This window comes from Phaseolus vulgaris, chromosome 8, assembly GCF_051622355.1.
Source record: "Phaseolus vulgaris cultivar YP4 chromosome 8, ASM5162235v1, whole genome shotgun sequence".
NCBI lineage: Eukaryota > Viridiplantae > Streptophyta > Magnoliopsida > Fabales > Fabaceae > Phaseolus > Phaseolus vulgaris.
Window position 1 is genome coordinate 43138254 of NC_143505.1, and position 17900 is coordinate 43156153.

The 17900-nt window shown below is 36.7% G+C and overlaps 1 protein-coding gene across 2 annotated transcripts; it reads right to left on the reverse strand.

The window, feature by feature from the left end:
• Positions 1 to 1065: 1065 nt before the first annotated feature.
• Positions 1066 to 16214, reverse strand: LOC137824879 (abscisic acid receptor PYL8). 2 transcript variants are annotated; one of them, XR_016514947.1, is made up of 4 exons: positions 15786 to 16189; positions 2770 to 2985; positions 2056 to 2152; positions 1066 to 1682 (listed from the first exon to the last, which is right to left on the reverse strand). XR_016514947.1 is itself a non-coding variant. In XM_068630559.2 (3 exons), exons 1-3 carry the CDS (start codon positions 15915 to 15917, stop codon positions 1464 to 1466), a joined length of 567 nt encoding a protein of 188 aa, XP_068486660.1. In that variant the 5' UTR covers positions 15918 to 16214; the 3' UTR covers positions 1066 to 1463. The 2 variants fall into 2 exon arrangements, 1 of the variants encoding a protein (XP_068486660.1); XM_068630559.2 differs by lacking the exon at positions 2056 to 2152 and having other exon boundaries at positions 15786 to 16214.
• Positions 16215 to 17900: the final 1686 nt, after the last annotated feature.

The window sequence follows — 17900 nt, forward strand, 5'->3', positions numbered from 1 at the left end:
AACATATTATAAAAACAAGTCCATTATGGATTGATTGTTTCAGAACTACTACCCAATTTCGGATTAACATTTTGTCTTTATGTAATTCAAAATACATAATTGCAGAATTAGTAGAAGTTATGAATTACTGAATTTGAAAGGCCCTTATATTTATAATATATGCTTATTGATTATGAAATTCGAAGATGCATTGGATTACCGAAACCGAAATATACATGTAAATGATAAAAAAAACACGAAAACTTATCTCAAAACCACAACCATCATAAGGAAGCATCACAAAGAACCGCCAGCACAATTCACCACCACTACAACAACCATTAGCGCCTTCAACACTTACTCTCTTCATTCAACAAACAACGTCAAGACCACCATAATTCCACAACCATTGTCTCATGCTTTTTAACTTTTTTACTAAAAGATATTTGTAGAATTATAAAATTTATGGAGTGCTGAGAAAAATATATGGAAATGTAGAAGAAACAACTCGAATTATATCCCTTTTCTATTCTTTTGCAATCTATTATTCCGCATGAGCTTCCATAACTCTCACTTAAGTCATAGTTACTCTCATTATTTATCTGCGCTTCATTGAATTTTTTCACACATTCAGATCTCTCCCAGAAATCACATTGCATCAACATCGAAGAATCGTCGTAATGCATTGTTTCAATTAAGCAACATATACGTCATTCTTTTAAAAAATAGAAAACACACCCAGTGCATTTTCAAAACTTCCAAAATTACCTTTCAATACAAATTTAAAAGTTCAAAATTCAGAAAACTTTTGAAAAAACAAATCCAAAATCGATTATGTTCCAAAAATGAAATTTTGGAATCGAATTTGAAAATCAAAAATCTCGTTCTAGAAATACAAACTCAGAATACAAAAATACATTTCAAAAAAAAATTAAATAAACAATCTCAAAATGGATTCCAAAAAGAATTCCAAAATTTAAAAAAGTGTTCCAAGTATTTTTTGATTCGCACCAGACTTTTATTTAAGGACATTTTTGTCGTAAATCGGAAGGAACTAGAGTATGTACCAAAGGGGAAAAGAACAAAGAACCAAAGCAATTGGAAGTCCGTAATTATGTAATCTTCTGGAAAATACAGCTGACCAATCAAAATAATTTTAGACAAAGTTTCACCACCACCTATATACAAAAAAGAAAACGAAAAGAAAAAAACCACGAACATCTTCGAGAAGCACCTGGTCCTTCACCTGTTATGGTATTGGATTTAGTCACCTGTCTCAAAATATTGTTCTTTTACTCCTAATGAGAGTAAACAGCATATATCACAAGGATAATCAACAGAGCAAATAGAATAAAAAACACTGCTACTCTATGCTAATGAAAGGAGCATATTTGCCAGTCGGTCTCCTAAGCCTCCGAGATAGGAAAGCCACTGAAGCTTCATCCATGGCAGTCAAGTTCTCAGCAACTTCTGAACATAATCTCCTACATCCGATCAATTGGTTCAGTGCGATCTTGCACAGCAAGCCCTTCTGAGACATCAGCAAGTGATTTGAGATTGCATTTTATTAAGGCCTCCACGAAGTAGCAGGTCTCATCTTTCGTGTTGCCATCAGGTATATCCACCACAAAAGATTCAATTACCAGTGTACCTGGCCTTCCATCAATGATTTCTGGGTGGAGAGACATGATAGACGAGTAGTTCTGAAAAATAGAAGATACAACTTAGGACAGTTTATTTTTTGTCAGCTCAGAAATATAAGATAGTTTAATCATTTAGCCCAACTTCTTAGTAAGGCCAACCATACAAAATATATATAATTACTCATGCTGGACACAATGCTATTTGCATCTCTCATACAGATACATCAGTTATTACAGACAGCAAATCATTCATAACAGTTAAGTTCCACACCATTTACTCATCCTGACTTGTTTTTTTCACTCTAGTTCATGAAAGAGGAATTTAACTGGTTGACAATGAAGATTCTACTCACTCTATACATGCTACCATAAATTATAATACGCAGGATTGGAACCAGAACCAGCATAAGGAATTTCCCGATAATTTCATTACCTCCGAACTGAAATAACTCTAGCTACTTTCTGTTATCTAAATGGTTGACCAGAGCTTGAAACATTTAAATTAAATCAGGCTGTGTAATCCTCCATCTCTGTAAGAAATAATAATCCACTATACCCATAAGTACAACAAATAACAGCTAACCTTTCATTGATATTTTGATTTGGAAAAAAAAACTACTAAAAAAACAGAGTCTAATATAAAAGACAACATGCATCAAAATTAATGAGTGAAGTTATCTTCAGAAAGAGAAAGACAAATTTATAAGCAAATATGATTCCCAAGCCTCCAAATAAATGCCAGCATTTGTAATGTTAGTTAGAGCTGAAAGTGTCTTACATATTTATTGGAAGAATGTGTGTATAGACCAAATCATTCAGTCAATTACTAGAATGTATGTATACATCAACTCATCCAACAAAGGCTTCTAATTAAAGATTTTTTAAGTGCCCAGAAAAAGAAAACAGCATTTTTCATACCTTCTAATTGGTATGATGATGAACTCAACTCACACACAATGCAATTGAATGAAATTGGCAGACGAGGTTGAATATAAAGTACGGACATGCAGAGAAGAAGAGTGCTCACTTCAAGGGATACAAATGAGTTTTCAGAAGAACAAAACCAGATTCACACCAGCACAAGATTTTAGGCAAACTAAATTCCAAATAAAAAAAATTCAGCTACGTTGTAAGGATGTATTCATACCCTAAGTCTATGATCACCACCAATAATCCTGATGCTGAGAATATGCTCATTGTCATCGAGGAGTTCCAATCTTTCTGTACTTGTAGTGGCTGGAAGCCCTGATTTAACATCGACTTCTCTCAGACTCCCAATCTCAAGGTTTCCCCTTACAACACATCTACTCACAAATGGCTTGTACTTCTGTGGTTGATCAAACCTCCTCACCAAGGACCATACCTAGAGAAAGAAAATCTATGCACAATAAATAAACAATTTCAAGCAGACATGGTAGGTGACAGCTTAGCATAAATATTAGCAATCTTAAAGAAAAAGTGTTTCCGCATTATACAGGACTGAAAAAAACACTGTCTGAAAGCACATGAAACTCTAGATTCAGAAGCTGAGGACGAGAAAATGGAAAAAAATTATGTTCACTTTGAATTGTGGTTAATCTTCACTTAGAAAGGTAACCATTCAACTATACTATTGTAATACATTTCTGCAGAAACAAAACTAATAGTGTGTCCTGATTGAACCTACCAATCCAACAGTAGTGTTTATGTTTATTTGTAAATCTGACACAAATTTGTGATGATTCAACAGAGATTCTGTTAGATATAAGGAGAAGGGAAATAAGTTAACATAGTTAGAATATTAGCGTGTTGGTTACTTGAGATGTTAGTTAGATATAAATAGGGGAAGACGAGGAGAGAGAAGGATGTTACTTTTGTCAATGGAACTTTAGCTCTTCGTGGAGGAAAAACCCTTGGAGAATATTCAATAAAAATCCTTCTTCCTTTCTCTTTTCAATTCTAAAAGGAGGTTAGTTTTATCATATAGTTCGGTATGGATTCCCAGATTATTACATGAATTACATGCAACTCTAATGGGAGGTTACTCGAGTATCTATAGAACATATCACATAATGGCACAATCTTGATTTTGGCTAGGTGTGAAGGAAACAATCACCAAATTTGTGGCAGCTTGTTATGTATGAGGAGTCAATATCAAACAGTCTCCCCTGCCGTAATGTTGCAGACTTTGCCTATTTCGAGATCAATTTGGGAAGAAATCAGTATTGATTTCCTTATAGGGCTCCCAAATTCAAAAGGATATGAGGTGATTCTTGTGGTGGTGGAAAGTTTAAGCAATTATGTGCATTTTATTTTAATAAAACACCCATATTCTGCAAAAAGGATTGATGAGATTTTTGTTAGAGATAACAAGGCTACATGATACGTATCCCCATTGTTAGTGATAGAGAACCTACTCTGATAGGTCCTTAGTTGTAAGCCGGTTTGACAACTCGTGTTCGTAACTAGATTGTACCGGTATGATAAGGAGAGTACCTTAAAGATTTGGGTGAATTTGATGGATATCGAATGAGTTGAACAATTAAGAGAGGGAACGAAAAATTGTGTAGCAAAAGAAAGGTTTTTCAAATCAAACAAAACAAAGGACTAAAGAGAATAGTGAAAATAAGTTGTCTAGGTTACCTAATAAACTAAGGGTGTTTTAGTAATTCAAAATAGGAACAGGGATGGGGCATGTATGTACATGCACATCCTGTTCCTATACCCAATTTAAAAAATCGAGTATTACCCATGCCCAGTCAATGCAAGGATTTGACGTCAAAATCAGGACGGGTTTAAGCAATTCCTACAAGGGCAAGTTTATTTGCCATTCCTAGCCAGGAAACCTTGTCTTGCAAAAAGTGTGGAATAATAAATAAGTATTGCAATTCCACTATTATTACATTAAAGAGGATTGTGTGTGACTTAGGATTTTTGGTTTTTCTTTATTGTAGGTGTAAGGGGATTTGTAACAATTGTTAAGATATAGGATGAGAAATTAATTAAGATAGTTAGAATATTAACGAGCTAGTTACTTAAGGTGTTAGATATAAGTAGGGGAAGGTGATGAGGGAGAAGGAAGTTAATTTTTTAAATTCAGCATTAGAATTTCGTGAAGGGTAAACCCTTTGAGGAGAGAGCGCTCTTCTATTTCATGTTTTTCATTCTACTTAGTGAAAAACTTTCATTTTCTTTTTCTTTTGAATTCTTGGTTTCTAACAAAATGTTTCAACCTGTCAGATCTAATCATGATGGAGAATTGAGTGGAATGTTGGAGAAATTAGTCAACATGAAAGGATTGATGTTGGAAGAAGGAAGCACAAATCTTGATTATATTAAGAAATTGTTGTTAAAGAGTAATCAGAAAAATAAGACCGTGGAGGAAGATAACTATGTAAATCAAGTTGATCAACTTCAAAAGAAGCACCAAGATGATTTTGGACCAAGAAAGTTATCTTCCTTCGAAGGGGGAAGATCCACGGTGATAGCTTGCGAGGGCAAATGTTTTTCTTTTTGAAGTTCAACAAATCAAGTCTTCAAAAGGGTTAAAATTGGCCTTGATAGTATGGAAGGGAGTGTTGTCGACTGGTATCAATATGGCATTGGAAAACCAAGAACCCTTCTTGAAAAGAGTTTTTCAAGAAGCCTTAATAAGATGATTTGGAGAGAAAATTAGAGGTCATACATATGAAATATTGTCATCATTGAGGCGTATTGGAAGTAGAAGAGTACACACAAGAATTTAAGTTATTGGTTTGCGCAAGTTAACCCCAATGCGGAGGACGAATGTTAGGTTATTTTATGGTTAGGTTGCATCATGATATTGGGAGCATGGTGCATCCACATTATCCTAACGATCTTCTTACTTGAGCCATGGAGGTAATCCGAGATGTGGAAGAAGCTATGAAATATGTTCAAGGTTACAAGAGTGTATGAGGAAAATTGTTAGGTGCAACATCGAGTCTAACATATCAAGGAGAATGCAGAGTTGTTGCAAGAGGAGGTTCAATGAGCAACACCTCATATGCAAAATACGTGAAAAGAAAATAATGAAGGAAGGTGATTTATGATAGAAGCCTATTCTTTTAGTCTTCTTTTTAGTTTCTTTTTTGGATGGAGATTGGAAAAGAATTGAAGTGCGAAAGCATTGTAAAACTCAAGAGGAGTTTTCGGTGTTTGAAGTAGAAGAGAAAATCATGTGCAAGTGATAGGTGAAGCCAACTCACTAGGAAAAAATCTAGAAGGAGACTAATCAAAAGAGAACTTAGGAACAAGTTGAATGGCTAATTGAGCAACATTTCATTACTAATTCCAAGTTAAAATTTACAAGAAGGGAGCACTCCTATTTATAGCCTTCTTGGACGTCCGTTTGGAGGAGAGTGAGGTGGAAAAATTTGAATTCAAAACCCAATTGACACATGAGTGGAGAAGGTGACACGTATCCACTCATGCTTTCTACATGTCCCTCATGCATCTTGCGCCCTCACTTAATGCTTGGACGGAAAAGGGTTCATTTGTGATGGCAACCGTCCACCCACACACAACCACATAATAAGGACGATGAAGACCTAGAGTTTGTTTATGGACTTACTTTCAAATATGGGCCTGATCGGACTTTTGTTTATCTTTGTAGGCCCAATCAAGAAGACAACTCTAGGATGAAGAAATGTACAAAGCATATCTAAGAAGACCTCTAAGTCATCAAAACATTAACTAGAATTTTGGTCAAAAGAACACAAGACTAAGTTTCGGCTGACTAGTCAACATTATTTTTGAGTCAAGCTTTAGCTTAAATAAATTGTATAAAGTTTAGGATTTCATGGGCCATGTGTTGGGCCTAGTAGCATAAAATAATTGGGCCAAATATTTTGGCCAAGTAGCATAGGTTTTTGGGCTTGTATTTGGACCAATAGTAGAATATGTCTAGCTAGGGTTAGAAGTGACTAGTTAGGGTTACAATTGGGCTTCTTTGAGTCCAATGTAACCATAAAATGTCATATAAGACGAAAATTACCATGACAAGAAGCACATGGACGTCCTCATGACAGCCTAGGAGTGGAGGGGATTTAGCATGGAAGGTGTGAGCTACACATGGAAAGCATGAGTCCACATGGCACCTTCTCATTGGAAAGCTTTATTTTGAATTTTTCAAATTTTGGCTCCAAAATGTTCAACCCCTTCCAATATAAATAAGTGGCAAATTACATGTAAAGAAAATATCAGATATTAGAGTTATGCTGCCAATATTGCAAACAAAGCTCTCCCCTCTCTAGGGTAGACACCTTGTTTGATCTCTCTCATAATCTCCAAGTGATTAGGCCTAACCTATCACTCTCCATACTCCTCACGGCACTCCAAGGAGGAGCTCTTTGCAGCTCCTCCTTGTCCTCCATACTTCATTGCTTCCGCCACTCCATTCTACATTTGAAGAACCAAGTCAATCCATGGAGATTTCAAGCTATCAATTTGGGCTTGAAGCAGCCTAATTGAAACCCTAGATAGGCTTCTCAAACCCTAATCTACTATAAGCCCAAATACAAGCCCAAAATCCTATTCTTCTTGGTCCAACTACAAGATCCAATTATTCTATACTACTTGACCCAATACATGGCCCATGAAATCCCATTTTACTCTACACATATACAAACTAAAGTCTAACAATGATGATAAGAATTCGGGCCCACTGAGGTCAGTTGTGTCCCAGTCTTCTTGTATTCTCTTGACCAAAGCTATAGTTGTTGTTCCATGACTTAAGGTTTTCTACCAGTTGCTCTGTACATTTCTTAATCCTGAGTTGTCCTCTTTATTGGGCCCACAAAGGGCAGATAAAGGCCCATTTAGGCCCATTTTGCTGGTAAGGTCTTGGATAAACTTCTAGGTCTTCAACCTCCTAATTCTGTGGATGTTGTGGTTAAAAGGTTTTCCATCACTTTTGGCATGCAAGAGTGTATGCACTTGGACATCATGACAAGATTCCAAAAAGAATTGACCAGTATTCAAGGTTATGAAACCCTATGGTTAACCCTTAAACTTGAGTCACCGAGTTTAGAAAAAAAAGGCTCAAAACGGTGTTTCATTAACATTAGGTTAGATTTTAGGGTTTCCTTGGTTCCCATACCTCACGTTCACGGTGCCATCTTCCTAATTGTCGTTGTCACACCGCACCGCGCACCGTCGTTGAACCGTGCAGCCTCGTCATCGCACTGCGCCGCACATCATCGCCGTCGCACTGCGACGCGCGCCACTTGCGAATCACCGCAGAAGTATTTGTTGCTGCTGTTCTAGGTTGGATTTAGGGTATTTTAAATTGGATGTAGGGTTAATTTTAAATTGGGTTTATGGTGTTTAAAATTGGGTTTAGGATTTAGGGTTAGAGATTTTTAAATTAAGGTTATTTTTAGGTTTTAGGGTTTGGAATTTTTTGGATAGATTGTGGATTTTTGGGCAGACTAGGGATTAAATGATTTTTTTAAAGATTTTTGGCAGATGAAGATGAAGATGGAGATGATGATAGAGATGATCATGAAGATCTTCGAGATAATTTCCTTAGAGGATTAGATGAATGAGACTTTTAAAATTGATAACATTTTGTTTCTTTTAGTTATTTTGTTGGGGTATGAAGTTGTTTATTTTAATATTATGAAATTGGTATCATGAATTATTATTTTTTTGTTAAATATTTTATGTGAAGTAGACTCTTACGAGTCGGGTTTACGAGTTGGGTTTACAAACCTCCCACGAGTCTGAGTAGACTCTTGAGTCTGATAACCTTGTCAGTGTTATCAATAATCGGTTATGGCAGTGCCATTGTGGAAACCGATGGTAAATTTAATGAGTGTCGCCACAATATGGCGGTGGCGATGCGGGTTTTTCATGTAGGTCGTTTTCTGCATCATGGGATGCTTACGGTGAACGGAGATAGCGGAAAAGGAGAGAAGGAGGTTGAGCGGTGGCGACGTAAGGCACGATGAGAATGGGTAGCACCGATGATGGTGTGCGACAACAGTCATGTTCTGTGTGAGTGAGGAACCCTAACATTTTGAACTAAGCTAACCTAAAATGCATTGGGCCACATAATAATAACCCATACAGCAAGCAACATGACTTAGGTGGTCTATGTAAAAACAAAAATTGCAACAACAAAACTCTAAGAAGAATAGGGCCATACCATACCCAACCCAAATAAAAGGCTATAGTGCTAACCTAATAACGGCAGAAAACCCTAAATTAAATTGGACCATGTCATACTCAACCCAATTAAACCTAGTAATATTCTATACACAACACATCAGACAAAACTTCTTCAACCGCAATTGACAACACTGGAATTGACACAAGTAGAAAACTTAGGGTTAGAGATTGGAATCAATTAAAATAGGAAATTAGGAATTGAAAGCGTGACAACAAAAACAAAGATAGAGGAAGATAACACAAATAAGGTTTGATAATTCTATGGACGATTGTCACAAGAATTGGTGAATTCTTGATAATCCCGCATTTTAAATTCGAAAAAGGTATAAAAACAAATTTAGTTGTAGGTTTTGCCTCGTTTGTAAGTAAATAAAAGAAAATACAATCCTATGTTCTAAGAAGAGGTGATTTGTAACGGTGGGTATGTTAACAAATTCTAACAGATTCTGGGTTCGAATCCTAATTCCAAATAAAATATTAATAGTTTTATTTTAATACTCCAAGCATGTTATACATGTCATTCGGATAGTCTCTTAAAAAGTGTTTAGTCGGGCTGCCAAAGATGAGAAACCTAGGCGTTGCAATGTCTCATGCATGGTAATCAAAATCGCGAGTTGCATCGTCAGATCGTACGATTTTACGATATATAGTCGTGGTGTCGATCTGCGATCACCAAAATAATACAATTCTGGCAGATCGCGTGGGATCAGAGTTGCAAATTGCAATTCACGTGGGATTGTCGAGTTTCGCAATGCTGGAAATCGCCACATGCAGCGCTTCTTACATCGTTACGGCAGCACGACAACGCTTACAATGTCGCGACGGCGTGCGGCACGGTGGCTAAAAGGTGGGTGTGGTGTGGCAGCAGCAGATAGGGTAGTCGATATTAGGGTTTCTTTCTGTTTATGACGAAGGCAGCAGTAGCAGATGAGCTCAATTAAATAAAAAGCCTAAATAAGTGAAAAGAACCCACTTACTGCACAGTGAAAAGAACCACAAACTGCACAGTGAAATTTTTAATTTTTTAGTGAAAACATAACTTCTCCAACATAATTAATTTTTTTAAGCCATTAATTGTTTCCTTCCTTTCAACTTCCCCACTGCAGTCATGACTCTTGCTCTCCTCTCCCCTTCCCTCCTCTATTTAATTTCCCTCTGTACATGCACTGCATTTCAAAGTGCAGTTTTCTTTCTTCCTCCCTTTTATATATTATAAGGTTCAATTATGAATTTCATAAAATTTGTAAGACCTTATGATTCGTGTTACGATCTTTCGATTTACGATTCATGTTTATCTTTCCGATCCTAAGTAAGATCTCGATTTTGACTATCTTGGTCTCATGGGCCTTTCTAAGCCTTCCTCTCCTCATGGGTCAACTTAAGCCATGAATTGGCTCTTGGTAATGATCCTCCTCCCATGCCCTTAGGCTTTGATGTCCAATCACATCGTTACCCATAAACGAAGTTAAATGTGACCATCTTGGCTGCAGATGAACAAAGCAAGACGAGGTAGAGATAAGTAGACAAAAGGAAATCAAAGGGAATGAGGTGAATTGCTAATGAATGGAACTTAGGGAACTTACAATAGGAGGATTTACCCAATCTCACACTTTGAAGCTTAAAGGGGAATTATATGGCCAAGAAGTATTGGTCTTGAAATTGATCCAACAAAACCCCATTACGTTAGATTGGGGGATGGTAAATGCAAGAACTTAGAGATACAAATGGGTACATATGTGATGAAAGGTAAATTTTTCTTGTTTGAGTTGGGAGAGTGGATGTCACTATTATCAATATCGGATAATGGAAAATATTGGGGAACCCCAAAATCCTTTACAAAATTTTAACAGAAAGCACAACAGGTTATGATGGAAGCATTGTGGTCAGAAGAAAAACAATATATACATACAAATAATTTAAAAATTACAAAAGTGTCAACAGCGGAAAATGGTAGCGCCAACGCCAAGCAGTAGCTAGATTGAACAACAAAGGAGAGGTTGTTGTAATGTGGGTAGGGTATTAGGTCAAATTATAATGTTTGCATTGGACCGAGTATGGCCCAACTTCTTTTAACAAAATGAACAATTGGGCAAATCACCCGACGAGAGAATAAGAAAAGACAAAACAGATAGAACATTAGGGTTTCTCTCATGCACCATTGCACATTAGAGTTTCTCTCATACACTATTGCATATCTTCCTCCATTGTTTTCAGATGGGAGTTGTGTGCCTCTCTACCTTTTTCACATTCTTCGTTTTGCATTAACATTTTCTGATGCAAAAAGCGGAAACAATGAGCCACCATGAGAAACCTGCATCGCCACCACCATATTGTGGCGACAAGCTGTAAATCCACCATCGATTTTTGGCATGGCACCGCCATAACAGATTTTGGATATTACTAATGGATACGATTTTAAGTGTAGCATGGTTAGTGACTTTAGGGGAGGTTAAACAGAATTAGAAGGAATTGCAAATGTCTTTTATGCACCAAGGTCAGAATATTGTTATTAAAGGAGATAATAAAATTTATCTAAACTGATGATATCTTTGAAGTCTGAAAGAAAATAGTCAGAGGAGAGGTGGAGATATCAGTTTTGTGGGGGATGGAAAAAATACAAATTACAAAATTAGAGAAGATACGTCCAAAGAATAAAGGGAACAATTGTAGGATATGTTAGTTTGCAGAAGCTTTTCAATAACAAATATGTATTCCATCTAGTAAAGATATTGATCATCAAATTCCTGTTAAAGCCCTTTTCCTGACTTGTTGGGGCGAGTGCATTCATTACGCTAAGTGATGGAAGAGGCCCAAGCCCATGATAGAAAAAGCCCAAGCCCAAGCCCAAATACAAGTTCAAGCTTCAGCTCAAGCCCAACAAATAGAAGATATGGGCCAACTAAGCATCATTGGATGTGTTTCTTTTGTAATTACTTTTGAGTATTTTTAGTAGAACATAAAGGGAGGTGTAGATATAAATATAAGAGGTGCAAATGTATAAAGCTAAGCCACACCTTCCATGTGACATAAAAAGAAGGTGTAGGTGTAAATTTAGGAGGTGCCAAAAAAATGAAACCAAGTCACACTTTCCTTGTGACTAGGAATTGGCTCCAAATTCAAATGCTTCTCATTTGAATTTCCCTCCACTTTCTTTTTAATTTCCAGCCCTCTAAACACTATAAATAAGAGGGTTTGGCTCATGTATTTGGAAGATTGAATAGAGTATTGTTATGCTGCCAATTTAGTGCCATACATTACTCCTTGCCTAGCTTCTAGGTTTTAATCTTCATTTCACCACCTTCAAAGGGGCTGGCCGAACCTCCCCATTTCCACACTCTTCATGCACCTTCAAGGTCACCACACCTCTTAAGAGGACCTTGTTCATCTCTTCCATTAAGCTTTCGCACCATCTTCAACAAAAATCCAAGAAGAGCTCATAGGAAAGTCATCACTAAGAGACTAAAGTAGAAGTGTCATCAACAAGAGTAGGTATATTAGTGGTGTTTTTACCTGGCACATGTAAAATGGTAGAACAAGTGGAAGTAAAATTGGACACGAGTAGATCCCAAAATAAGATCACATACATGAGAATAATCATCAGGAAGTCCATGCAAGCTCAATAACATGAAGAACTTAGACCTTTGCTCTAGTTCTTGAGAAGGACTGGAGGCAGGAGAAAATAACAAATTAAAATCATAAAGAACATGAAGTTTACCCAAATATTCAGCCATTGTACCATCAAGACGTTTGGGAACAACAACTGTGAGAAGATTTTGACACATAGCATAAAGATATTAAGTATCATTGGTGTATAATAATTTTACCTGTTCCCAAACTTCTGAAAACGTCTCATAAGAACAACAAATTTGAGTAATGGTAGATTTAATAACAATGCATAATTGAGCATTAATTTTCAACCAATGGAAAACCTTATTTTCAGTTTTGGGAACACAATGGGTAAGATGATCAACATAACCTTGACTCAAGCCATAATTTAATATCCGATACCCAAATGTCATAAATAGTTCCATCCAATTTGTCAATGGAAAGATAAACATTCACATCAAGCATAGTGGCACGGAAAGAAGCTATAGATGAAGAGGAGAGAGAAAATAAAATAAAAAATCCTATAAAACAATCAAACGAGCTCCGATTAGGATGACCAGGGTAGATCCAGAGGACAACACGGCGATTGCGACAACGGTGTTGCAGCAAGGAGAGGCGTGTCGGAGCTCAGATCATCACGATCACTGCATCATGGTGGTTGCCTGACCAAGGCGAGTCAGACGATGATGGTGTTGCAGCCCAATCAATGGCGACAGCGACAGCGGTGACGGTGTCTAGAAAACTCGGTGAACAGTGGGTTCACCGGAATAAAAATTGAACCCTGACCTTGTGTTCTAAATACCATATTAAGAATAAAGAAAATAAATATAGGATTATTTTCTTTGTGTAAAGTACACACATAGGGTTGTTTATTTATAGATAGAAATAATAGCTAATTAACATAACTAAATAACAGAAACTATGGGCTAAGCCCATTACATTCAATAGTTCTCAATCCACTTTCAGGATGGCAATAATGAAGTGAAGGCAATCAGTGAGAGGCACAATAGAGCAAATTTTGAAAGGTTAATGCATTTTGAACAATGGGAGATGATTAAAAAAGGAGTTTTGCTTTAGTTGTGAAGAAAACTATTATTTAAATAATGTTTTTGAGAACAAGAAACTCAATGTCATGAGGATTTTAGAAGAGAAAGAAAAGGAGGAAGGTCTAGATATAGAGGTTGGAATTACTGAAGAGGAGCAATAGGAAACACAATTATCCCAACACATGATAATGAGGTTCACAAGTAGAAGATCTTTTAAGGTGTGGGATCATGTGTTGGGTCATAAGGTGGTGGTATTAATTGATTCTGGAGCAACTCAACTTTATTTCAAACTAGTAAACAAACTCCAATTACCAATCGTGCATACAAATTCATGTTCGATTGAGGTTGGTGATGGCCATAAAATAATGTAGAGGCATGTCATGTTGCTGGTGCTATGTTTTGTTTATAGTTGCAAGGTTTTCTTTTTAAATGGGCAGAGTAGGGTGTATCTGCAATTTTCTTTTTAAGAGAAAACATGACACTTCCGGGTTTTTTTTAACTGGGGTGCATCTACAAATTAGTGAAAATTTATAATTGGGATTTTTTTTTAATTTGGGAGATTGCAGGTTGAGGGAATTTTATAATTAGGAATTTTTTTAATTTGGCACATTGGAGCAGTACATATATACAAATTGTGAACATTTTTATTTTTTATTTTCAATTAAGTTTTGTTTCTAATTTAAAAATATTTCATTTTTTAAATTCATGGTCTTTTAAGGTATGTCTGGTAGTGGACCAAATTCAACTAGGGGCAATCCAAGTGCAACTGGAGGAGAGGATGATATCATTAAAGGATTGGACATAGAAACTTGACATTTGTCTAGTTATTTAATTTCTATGACTTTAACCGCTTAATGTTTGTAATATTTGTATGAACTTATTTATTGAGGTACTTCAAAGTTATATAATTATCATTCATTACTAAATGTAGTTATTTTAATGTTGTGGACTTATTTGTTTTAATTACTTTGATTAATTATATTAGTGAAATATTTTTTTCTTATAAAGTAAACTCGTCCTCTTACGAGTTTACGGGGCTTCCACGAGTCTACATAGACTCTCTCAAGTTTGAAAACCTTGGTGGCAGCTGATCCAAAGAAGTTGAAGCAATGTGGTTGTGGCCTATATCCAAAATATAAAAGGTTTTAAAGGATTCCTTGGCCATACTGGGTATTATAGATGCTTTGTGAAGAGCTATGGAACCAACACAAAAAAAGGTTCAAAGGTTGTTATACAAAATCCACCCTCATGCCACCACCACCCAAGCCTCCAAACTTTAATATGCATGCAGTAGCCAGTGTGTTCCCTTCCTATGATTATGATAGGAAAGTATCACAAATGCTTTTAGGAAGAGCAGATGAAGATCACACTGATGTAAATGAGTCATGGGATCAAGCTTCCACTATTCCAATCTTGAGAGGACAAGGTTGATTTTAGGAAGAGTTTATTGTTAGGATATACGGAGAAGAAAAATTAGTTGCGATAGTTGGAATATTAATGACTTAGTTACTAAGGTCTTAGTGAAATACAAATAGGGGAAGAAGGAGAAGGGCGAGAAGAATGATAATTTTGTAGATTGAGCATTATGCTTTTTCTAAAGCGGAAAACCTTTGGAGGAGAGAGCTCTCCCATTTCTTGTTATTTTCTTTCTATTCAGTAAAATCATTAACTAGATTATTGGTTGCTAATAGATTTAAATACATTATAAGCTGATTTAACTCTCAATTGTCTGAAATGCTGAAAGTAAAGAACCTTGCCACTTGCAAATCCCCCTCTAAAAAGGTAAAAACATCAGCAATGAATCTGTTCAATAGAAGAAACGAAAGTTGTACCACTGATTTTACAAAAGCTAAAAGACTCGGAATTGATACTTCTAAAAATGTAATTGAAACTTATTTGCTGAAACAGACTAAGAAGAGCATTAATCGGTCTGAATTAATGAACTGTAACTGCTCCCTGGAAGGATGAAGAATGAGGTCTGGAATAAACATCTCACTAGAATCACGCTGTCTTTTTTTTTTCTCAAAGAACAACTATTGAAGCATAACTATCAGCCCCACACCCCACATCCAAACTACTATTTATCCCTCCAAATAAATAAACAATAAACAATTCCTCCTAAATCAAACTCAAAACAGCAAAACCGTTAAAAGGAATTAATAAAAAAAAACGGAAACATAGATGCTCAAATATTCCAATAACGGTTACGAATATTCGACCGGATCACATTGATGTATACAGAAAACGAAAAAAATCTTCGCAACACACATCCAACGCCGTACCGGGTCACACTAACACACAAATATTCGATAAATAATTAGAAAAGGATAAAAAGAAAGACCTGAGGAACCGGTGCTCTTATATGTTTAACAAGCGCAGAGCCACACTGATTCTCCCCAGGCTCGTGCCTGTGGTGTCGTCTAATGTGCTCCATCTCCACGTTGTTCAATCCTCCATTCCCAATCTCATTCATTTTGTTCCCCTCCCTCTCTTCAACGCAAAAGCCAAATCTCAAAACGCACAGTTTTCAAATTCCAACCGCAACAATCGCCAACGCCACCATGGAACTGCGATGCCGAGCCGATCGGCGGCGAAGAGTTCCGATCGCCGTCCGGCGAGGCTCACCGGCTAGAAAAAATGCGTGGGTTACGGGGAAAGCGAAGGAGTTGCGCGTGAGCGTCACAGACACCACCGCGGATCACATGGAAGGGAAACTTCTGCTACCGAACCTCTTATTATTATCCCAAATAATTAAAATCCTAAAATATCAATTACTAAATAACAAATAATTTAAAGGGTAAAAAAATAAGATTAGTCAAATGGTTAATATCACTGTACTTTTGTAAAAAAAAAGCATGCCATTTTCAGTTATTAACTTACTATGGACGTAAATATTATTTGTTCATACTTTAAGGATTTAATGTTGAGACATTTGATTAAGTTTATAAACTATTATATTTACATATTTAATATTTTTTTAGTAAAAAAACGCATTTTACCAATTGTATTTATATTTTTATTACATTAAAGTAATATAATTTTATAAAAATGATAATACAAATATTAAATAATACAATTTAATATTGTTCTCGTCAATTGACTTTGGAGGACAAGTTCCTCTGCTTTGTCTTCAATTGTTGCTCGGAGATGTCGCTTCACTGGAACAAAGGGGTTATACCGGTTGATCGCACTCCAACGATCAAGTCAGTAACAGCATTCAAGATATCAAATCAGTTTCAGTCTTAAGTATTCTGAAACAGCGTACATTTACTTGAGGTCTCAAACTCCTTTTATAGATATCCCTTCAAAAGTTTTCACTGTTGAAAATATAATCTCAACATAAAGCATATAATCATAACAGAAAAAACATATTGTTTACGTGCACCTTTATACTTAGGTGCTAACTACTTTTATTCCCAACAACTTTAATTGGTATTTGTACTGGAGCAGAGCGCTCAGAACTCAACACTCGGTGGTCGGACCTCGGTACATGGCGCAGACAGATCAGCTCGACTCTTGGGCCAGAATAGCGGGCCATGTAATTGGGCTTCAGTTGTATGTATAAGTCCATTTTTGTACAATTAAGGTAATCCTTCATACGTAAGGCCTACGCGACTAGCAAGGGGTAATTGCGGACCTAGCGGTGCGCTTAGTGCGTATGGGGTCTAAGTTAAGTAAGTGTTATCTTTTAAACTTAAGCCCATGTGTGTTAGGGCACGTGAAGATTAGGTTGCATGTATGATGAAAGGTAGCATAGCACCACGGAGAGGGTGCCTACATAAACAAACTAAACCCCTGATGTTGGTACATGAGTTAGTACCATGGTGGTTATTCTGTTATTATTTTATGCACTCCCTAGAGGAAAGATTCGGTTTTGTTGCAGCACTGTGAGGGTATAGCCTTGAACATAATATTTTCCTATTGAGTATCCTTTCAATTGAGATTAGATTATCGTGATGGAAAGTTGTTACAAGAGGTAAACTATAGAAGGGGCTTGAGACCCAAGGGAAAGGGACGATGTTTCTAAGACTGAAACCTACTACTTCTATAAGCCATGTACTAACTTGATCGTTGGAGTGCAATCAACAGGTAGGGTCCCCTTTGTTTCAATGGAGCTATGTTCCATAGCAGCAAGAGATAGGACAGACTCGTGAAGAAACAGACGGAGTTAGAGCTTGTTATCAAAGTCAACAGGCGAGCAAGTCAACCAAAAATAACAGTATTTAATTAGCGTGTGTATTATAAACAAACAGAATATTCCTTAGGTCCCGAGCTCTCCGCTCTAGTACACAAGCCCCCATGCTCGAGCCAAACTCGACTAGGCGGAGAGGCTTACCAACATTTGGCGGCTGACATGATGTTTTCCCTGGTGGGTAGGTGAGGCGCAGTTACCGAAGCATTTCCTGACGAGACATCTCACCACACTAAATCTGAGACATCAATGTGGCACGCCGAT

Coding starts and splice junctions, on each gene's coding strand:
- LOC137824879 (XM_068630559.2), bottom strand. CDS start 15,917: ATGAATGAGATTGGGAATGGAGGATTGAACAACGTGGAGATGGAGCAC. Junction 2,986..15,785: donor TAAGAGCACCGGTTCCTCAG/GTCTTTCTTTTT, acceptor TTCTTTCTCTAG/GTATGGTCCTTGGTGAGGAG. Junction 1,683..2,769: donor GTGGTGATCATAGACTTAGG/GTATGAATACAT, acceptor TCTATTTTTCAG/AACTACTCGTCTATCATGTC.